This window comes from Saccostrea cucullata, unplaced genomic scaffold, assembly GCF_032062105.1.
Source record: "Saccostrea cucullata isolate Sc308-1 unplaced genomic scaffold, CSIRO_AGI_Scuc_v1 ctg99, whole genome shotgun sequence".
Classification (NCBI taxonomy): domain Eukaryota; kingdom Metazoa; phylum Mollusca; class Bivalvia; order Ostreida; family Ostreidae; genus Saccostrea; species Saccostrea cuccullata.
In genome coordinates this window covers 767,168-776,117 of record NW_026939269.1, presented here as the reverse complement: position 1 = coordinate 776,117, position 8,950 = coordinate 767,168, and the positions used below count along the sequence as shown (strand labels likewise).

The 8,950-nt window shown below is 36.2% G+C and overlaps 1 protein-coding gene across 1 annotated transcript; it reads left to right on the top strand.

Annotated features, from left to right (window-relative positions):
• The first annotated feature begins 5,023 nt into the window (after positions 1–5,023).
• LOC134252672 (toll-like receptor 4) lies at positions 5,024–7,998 on the top strand. Its single transcript, XM_062735163.1, has one exon. The coding sequence runs from the start codon at positions 5,162–5,164 to the stop codon at positions 7,319–7,321; it is 2,160 nt and encodes a 719-aa protein (XP_062591147.1). The 5' UTR covers positions 5,024–5,161; the 3' UTR covers positions 7,322–7,998.
• Positions 7,999–8,950: the final 952 nt, after the last annotated feature.

The window sequence follows — 8,950 nt, the reverse complement described above, 5'->3', positions numbered from 1 at the left end:
TCAAAAAGTAAAATAGGAGCTGTACAAAAGGCACTGTGTAAAAAATGTCATTAGTGGTATAGGAGGAGATATGGATAAGAGATGGGTACCCCAAAGTGTAACGGACGGACGGACGTACTGGCGGAAAGACACCTCAATCACTTTTTGCCCCCACCCCCCACTTTTCAAGCGAGGATAAAAAAGAATTAACACATCTGTCTGCTATGTATGTCTGATTAGAATGCCTAGATAATGCATTAATTCAGTACGTGCTTAAATTGACTGACATATACTCAGCATATAGACCTTTTTAAATGACACCAGCTGATCCCTTGATTAGGGCGCTCTATGTTCCCCTATTTAAGTGACACCAGCCGATGTTTTGGTAAGGGCGCTCTATGTTCCCTATTCAAGTGACACCAGCCGATGGTTTGTTAAGGGTGTTCTATACTGGAGATGCGAACATCCGTATACAAAGCACTTGCAAGTTTTCAAAAGTGAAAAAGTAAATATCCTAGTGTTAGTAACATAATTTTTCACGTTGAAGTTTAGATCAGCTGTGCCAATGACCATGAGAAAAAACTTTACTTATTTCATTACCTAAAAGAGAAGGAAACCTTATCGATAGTTTTCGGTGTGTCAGTATTTGGTGAAAAAATGTTTAAATCAAAAATGTTACATAAAAGATAATTTTTTTTTATCGTTACCATCAAGAAACATGAGTTTTTGATTGAATATCTCCATCGTTTTCAGAGATAAGAATTCCAACAATATATCTGAATTTCCATGGATACGAATTGCGCCGTCATAAGCAGACCTTTCTTGGTATTCATTTTCAAAACCTGGTATGAAAAACTCTCTACATGTCTTCAATTCAACATTTAGATGAATAATAGATATAACGAACAGAAATCGAGCTCAGAAGTACATTGAAAACTTACAAACTGGGAGCAGTGCATTCAGAGACCTTTAAAGCATCGTGTTGAATCAGTAGGCCTGGTGGAGTAAGCAACCCATGTCGACTGGTCACAACCGCCGTGTGCTCCTGGTCAGGATCAGGAAAACAGAAAAAATCCGGCGACAATTTTTTATGTTATGGTCTATCAATCTGTATGTAAATGTTAGTCAGCATGCGACTTAAGGACTTACGCAGATTGCATATGTACATGTATACACATACATGTACATATACCGTACAACAGACATACCTACTGATATATTTCAAGATATTCTTAATTTAACACCATAATCTCAATAAAAATTTGAAGACAAAAATCAGTATACATTACCAGGTGTTTTAAAGAAATATTAAATGGTAAAAATCCTTTTTTTGGAGAAAAATTATCAAATTTACGAAGTTTTTCTGTACAATTCGATTTAAAAAGGTGTACAGCACCATGACAAATAATTTTAGTTGTAAAAAAAATTCATCAACTATTGAAATTTTTCAATTATACTGAAAACAAATAAATGAAGCTCAAAACTACGTTGCAGGTGCCCTTATTGTTAGATTGTATTCATTGAAAAGGTGTTTGTATTGGTCATAAAATTTGTCAAATGTTGACTTTAAACGAGCATGTTGATATCCTTGTTTCGTCAACTTGTGTTACAACAACTTGCCTTGTTTCCAAAATATTTTTACGTCGAGCATGCTCATACACTCCAAAATGAAAGATATGGGGATAACAAAAAGTATTCACTTTCAAAAGTCCATTAAACAATACAAAATAAGAGCAGAGCAAACACGGACCTCCAAAACATCAGAGGTGGTGGGATAAGGTGCCATGGAGGAGTGAGCATCCTCTGCCTACCGGTCACACTTGCCGTGTGCTCTTTGTTATAATAGGAAAATAACGAAAAATAACGGAAAACCCGTCGTCAATTAATTGCGTATATACCGGTATAGTGGACTAACAATTAGTATGAAAAACGTCTGTCAGCATAGACTCAAAGTTAAATTGTATTTGCTGACAAGGTCATTATATCAACCATAGAACTTACAAAATGATGACTTTAAGCGAGACTGCTGATATCCTTGTATCATCAACTTATTTGTCAATAATTTGCCTCGTGTTAGACATTGTACATACGTAAAGCATGCTCTTGAGTATCGAATAGACTGACAGATATAAACCCCGCAGGCAGATGATGAAGGTATGTCGCTGCATAAGTAAGGGAAGTTGACGATTGAAAAGTTCAAGTCTTTACGTTTATCATAGAGCTTGGTTGTTAGATTACCATCAACGTCTTTTCTAGTAAAATATCCAAATATGAAAGAGATGTGTCTGACTTTGTGAGTTTTTTTTTATCACAAGCTCACCGGGATATATCGTATCGAATTAAGAATGGAAATAACCATTGTTATCTGACAATACGCAGTCGATATACCTTAAAAAAGAGATGGTTACTCCTCCATGGCACCTGATCCTATCATGTTCTGTCTTTGCTCTGTTTCCAGTTTGATTGTTTCAGTGGACTTAAAAGCTTAATTGCTGTTCATTGTTTTTGAATTCAGTGTGATGACCACTAAAGGGGGGAATTTTAAGAATTAATTTTCATACACTCATGTCAAACTCTTGTTAAAGATCATTTTCTCCGAAGACAAACTCTTCATTTCAGACAATAATTGGCTTCATGAGCAAAGACCTTGTTATAGAACAATACATGTACAGCAGTTCAATATTTTAAGTGCATTGTTCCGAATGACAGCAAGAAAGGCTCATAGCAAAAGACCGTAGAGAAAGACCTGTTTCGCATAAGCCCACCCTTTTGATCTAGTATATACGTGCACTGAGAGAGAGGGGAGAGGATATGTGAAATCTTCAAGATGTTGCATATGAATTTGTGGAAGCAGAACTCTTGGTAGTTCTAACAGAAGACACAATGGCCATGGTTATGACAGAGCTCATCTGACTTTTCTAAGCAGTTAATTCAACAATTCTACCAGAATACTTCATTTTTTCTGCATTTTATGTTAACTAATAAATTATAATATTATAGTTCAATGTAGAGTTGGTAAATTTTTTATAAAATCACATTTCAATGATGAAGGTAAAACTTTAAGGTAGTCCGATCCTTAGGTTTATAAAATTAGCAGTTAAGTAATCAAAAATACTCATAAAAAAACCTCTGAATCCACAAAGTTATGTAAATTTATCCACAGTATTTCTTTCAAGTTAAAAATCAAATTTAATAATATATAGGGAAAGTTGTCAAATCTCCAATATTTTTGCAGAAAAAGCGAATTGGAATATCAGCAATGCATTTTCTAATTGCAAATTGATCAGCAAATATATTTTAGGTTTAAAAACGATAGGTATCCAGGCAATCAGAGAAATTGTCATGATTTTTATACTTATTTGGTATTTTTTGTCTTCTATTTCTGTCATGTATTCTATAATACATAGTGTAAAAGGCTTTTGCTATCATTGCAAGACACCACAAATCACTTCTTTTTTCATATCATGCTAATAGGCATTGGTATCTATAAGGCTGGATTCAAGAAAATCTTATTTTTCTAAAACTGTATTGATTTTTTTCCTTTTATAAGGTACAAATGTCAAATTTTAAAAGACTTTTTCTAAGACTTCCAAAAACCTTGAATCTTATGAAGATGAATAAAATGATAATTGTTGCATGAAAAAATTTCATTTTCAAGCTTCATTCTGATGCATTTCCAAATAAATATTAATATTTGGAGTTATCCTTCCTGGCTGAGGATCGGATATCCTTAAGGGGAATGGAGGAGGAGATTATTTTCGTAGACAGGATCACAACCAATTAATAAATCGCCAGAAAAAAATCTACTGTTTGTTGCGACACGGCGTTATTTTGCCTCAGAGAGCTTCAAGTGTGTAACTACAAGTTCACTAGTCTTCAACTCAACTTATGTGAAGAGGATGTCAAATACTGTGGTCAATGTTTTAGAGATGTCTCCAGTTATTCCTCTTTGCTCATTCTCATGCACAAAGATAAAATAAGTATATTCAAATCACACCCAGTAACCCTATTTGTATAAAGTGTCGTGTTATTCTCACCTTTTTACACTTTTACGCAGTTTGCCCCGTTAGAAGTTCGCTCAGTCATATAATTCTGTTTTTAAAAAAATTATGCCGTGTTCTTTGAATTCACTCGTTTTGAATTCGCCCTGTCGTGAGTACGGCAAAAATAAAACGGGGGCGAAAAAAATCCTGTATAATAGTATTTTTTTCAAATGAACCATTTGGATATAACGAACAACATTCAAGATCAAAAATTCATAAAACTATACAAATAGGAGCAGAACAAACACGGACCTCCAAAACTTCAGAGGTGGGATCAGGTGCCATGGAGAAGTGAGCATCCCCTGCCGACCGGTCACATCCGCCGTGCGCTCCTTGTCATGATCGAGAAATAACGGATTATGTAAGTTTTGTAACAATTTATTTATGTACTGGTGTTTCTTTTTGGGGTAATAAATAAAATCCTACAGCAAACATACCCATTTGGACTTTCTACAATAGAAAGTAGTCATATTGTTGAAAAATAAATACCCCGGTAAAAGCATAACCTACTCTAAGGGAAAGGATTATTAGATTTCTGAGCAGAATTAATTCATTATACGCATTATTTCTCTTTTTTCCGACTAAGGGAAGGATCAAACTGCCTGGTCAAAATTTATAGACATTTGGAAGTACGCACCCATAGTAAAGGTGAAGTGTACAAACATGATTTTCCGACATAACGGGAATTCTTTTGCTTTTTTTCAAATCTTTTAAATTATGACACTTTACAAGGTAAATGAGCAGGACATTACATTTATACACAATTTCGTCGAAGTTTTTTTTTATTGTTTTAAATATATCTTTTTTTTCGCATTTTAAAGAAAGTAAATAAGAAAACCTCAAAAGGTTTTATGAATATTATACAAAACTTGCCTATAAGAATTAATTATATTGGTTTTAAATCAACGTTATCAATCTGTAAAGTATCATTTCATCATTTGCTTACATGTCATTGTTTGAGAGGTACTTCCTCGTGACTTTTAACTCATTTATGTCCGGTTTTTAAAGGAAAGGACCATTCTCTGAGCCCAATCACTTAGTTGTTTCGCACGCGGAACTTTTTACATCGGTGATTCAATTAATTATACGTTGAATTATTTTATTTCAGACAGTTAGTGACTAAACGGAATTCACGAAAGATGAACGAAATAAGTCTTGTTATATCGTTATTTTATGTGGTTTTTATTTACTTGGCTGCTTCTGAAGAAATGGAATTCTATTTATGTGGCAACTGCACTGAAACTTCTAATTCGACAGATGTAAGTGTAACCTGTGATGGAGAATTAGACACAAAATCCCCCATTTCAGTGAACGTCACTACGCTCATTTATCGTAAATCCAGAAACAACTGTGTTCTCCGTGATCTGTGCGACTGTGTTCTCCGTGATCTGTGCTTCAAGAAGCTGGAGAAATTACGGATAATTAAACTATCTAGTAATAAGTTGAGGAGCATCCCAAGAGGATGCTTCTCCAATTTTTCTTCTCTTGAGAACCTAAGCATATCGAACAACGACCAACTTGGATTCGATAATTTATATAATGCGTGTTTTGGACTCAATAAGACCAGAATAAAACACCTTTATGCAAGTAATATTAACCAGGTTAAAATAACATACCCGTTCCCACTGAACATCTCTCTCCTGCTCACTAACACCTCACTGGAGACCCTACACTTGGCCTACAACGAAATTCGAATGCCGGAGTCTGGAGCCATTTTCTATTTGCCACAGACGTTACAAAACGTTTCAATCCGCGGAAATCGGTTTGAACCAACACCACTTTTTTTTGAGATGGGAAATCTTAAAAGTCTCCATCAACTAGACATCAGTTTCCAGTGTACGACGCGTCAATTCCGCTCTAGACTACGCAGACGAGTAGATTTCGTACCCGATTCTGATACAAGTAACCATACGATCGATGAGTTCTGCAATATGGAAAAGTCACCGGAAGCCAACGTTCTTATGACACTTCCTTCTAGTCTTAGAATATTGATTGCTACTGGTATGGTTTCGGGGACGAACTGCATTCCACGTTTGAGTACCGGAACTGGCAGCATGCTTGAGTACATTGACATATCAAGGGATGGGTATCACAAATGGATCGGTCCTATCAACGTTAATCAATCCAATCAAATCAAGGTTCTAAATTTATCGCATAATCAATGCCAGGATATCAACAGGGGATTTTTTGACAACTTAGTGAATCTCTCCTCGCTGGATATAAGTTTCAACTCTTTGGGACCTTTCTTCAAGCGCAATGAGAGCAAATACGTCTTTCAAGGACTTAAATCTTTAAAGAATCTAAAAATGAGTTATAACTGGATCAGCCAAGTGCCTGAAGATCTTTTAATACAGAACAATCTTTTGGAAAAACTGGACATCAGTAATAATGGGTTGGAATCTTGGAACATAAGCATTAAGCATCTTAAAAAGTTAAAATTCATTAACTGCGCCGTCAACAAGCTTGAAACTCTTCCAAAGGCCATCAGAGATAATTTGGACGAACTAAGTCTTTCCCGTGATATAATCTTAGATTTTCATCATAATAAGATTTTGTGTTCATGTGATAATTTGGAATTCATCAACTGGCTTTTCACATCAAGAGTATCTGTACATTTATCTGAAGCTGACCAGTGTACAGGGTATAACGGAAACATTACCAATGCTCACGAATACTTAAAAAAGGAATGTGGCAAGAATCGTGACAAGGAATGGCTGTATCCCGTTCAGTTAATTTGTATTCTCTTTATTCTCTCCGTTCTGGTAGTTGTTGGTTACAAGAAGCGCTGGGCCATCATTTACCGTTGGTACCTGTTTCGTCTGCGTAGGAAAGGATACACTCCAGTAGGGGGGAGTGAAGATGGCTACAAGTATGACGCCTTTCTGTCGTTTGCAGATGAGGACAGGGCCTTTGTTGATAAAGTTGTGGAGCAAATGGAGAAAGATTCCAACGTTCAATTTAAATTATGTATACATTATAGAGACTTCACGCCGGGAAAATACATTTCCAAAAATATTGTCAAAGCCGTTCATTCCAGCAGAAAGACAATCGTGTTCATGTCACGTGCATATCTCAAAAGCCATTGGTGTAATTACGAACTTCGCATGGCGGTAACAGAGGAAAGCCATATGGACCGTAAGGCAATTATAATGATTGTCCTTGAAGAAATACCCAAAGCAGAGCTGTCTTTAGAGGTCTTACAATATTTCCAAAAGAACAGTTACATTGCAAAACCAAACAACGAGCAAGAAATGAAACTATTTTGGAGAACATTGAAGGGCGTTGTGGCAAATGATTAAGTTGTATGTGACTAATGTGTTGCTTCAGTTCTTTGTTCTTTCATTGAGTAGCAGTATAAGAACTTTTTGTCCCCCGCTTGAAAAGTGGGGGATATTAATTTGGGTCTGTCCGTCCGTCCGTCTTTCTGTCTGTCTATAACGCTTTCGTTTCCACACGATATCTCGAGAACCCTTTGAGCTTTTGCAATGAAATTTTGCATAGCAACTTCCTATGGACTAAAGAAGACCCCTATTGGTTTTGAGGTCCAAAGGTCAAGGTCATAAATGTATACATTCTGTTTGTGTGTAACACTATCGTTTTCGGGCGATATTTCAAGAGGATGTTGAGCTTTTGCAATGTAATTTTATACCAAAAGTCCCTAGGACCTCTCTCTGCCCTCTCAATGGGTCCTGTCCCGTTTGTTTTATTAGTATTGATTGTATTACATGTCGCTATTTTTAGCACAGGGGCATGAAGGAGAGTTGTTACGTATGAAACAGATTCTCGGCGGACTTTATATTCTTATTACATCTATTAGAACTGTTTAATAAAGGTTAAATTAGACACCATGCATTGTGTTAAATTTTGACAATATATCGAACGTGAATATATACATGTAGGTGACTTAATGTTTGTATATAATTTTCGCCATGATAACGCGGCTCCGTGGTCTAGTGGTATGTCTCTCACTTTAATAAAAGAGAAAAAAAATGTCTCTCGCTTCACATATGAGAGGGCCAGGGTTCGCACCCGGAAAATCCAATTTCTTTTTTCCCCAAATACTTTTTTTTTTACTAAATGATAGTATTCAGTATGTGAAATGAAAAATTTATGAGGTCTGGCTTGTACAAACTCATAAAATCATCATTACAGTGTGATAAATATTCCATATAAAAAGAATCTTCTACACACATAATAAAGAATAATCAATCAAGCCTTTACATCCATATTGGCATACATGTATTTTATTTGCTTTAGTATACATTTAATAATTCTACAAATTCAGTCAAGGGGATCCGAAACCCCCAACCCCACCCCCTGCGCATGGTTTACTTTTTCCCTAAGCGGAGGGACACAGATTCGCTGAATTATAGCTTGTTTGAGAGAATTTCATTTCAAAAATGAATTCTTTTCCCCTTCAATTAGTTTAAATTTAGAGCATTTGCTCTAGAGTTACATCCTTACGTCGCGGGTTTGAATCCCACTGTGGGACGTGGAGACCGGTCCTCAATTGAGATCGTATTAACCGAGGTCCCGTGTCATAGTAGGTACTGAACTTTCTTCAGTTTCAGCATTTGATCTTTGTTTTCCGGAAGAATGACAATGTTTTAAAGTTTTTGAAACAGATTCATACTCAGGCTTACTTACAAGTCCCATCATAAGTTTTTTCCCAACCTTACTTATACTATAGGAAATGTTAATAGGAAGCCTGGTTGCCCCCCCCCCACTTTTAGTGATGTATCGAAAATGTAGTATTACAGGGGCGTAGCAACTGGGGGGGCCAGGGGGGGCCTGGCCCCCCCACTTTTTTTCCCGACGTTACTTATACTATAGGAAATGTTAATTGAAAGCCTGGTTGGCCCCCCCACCTTAAGTGGTGTACCGAAAATGTAGTATTAGAATTTGTACTAAAAGTAGTTGACACTGAG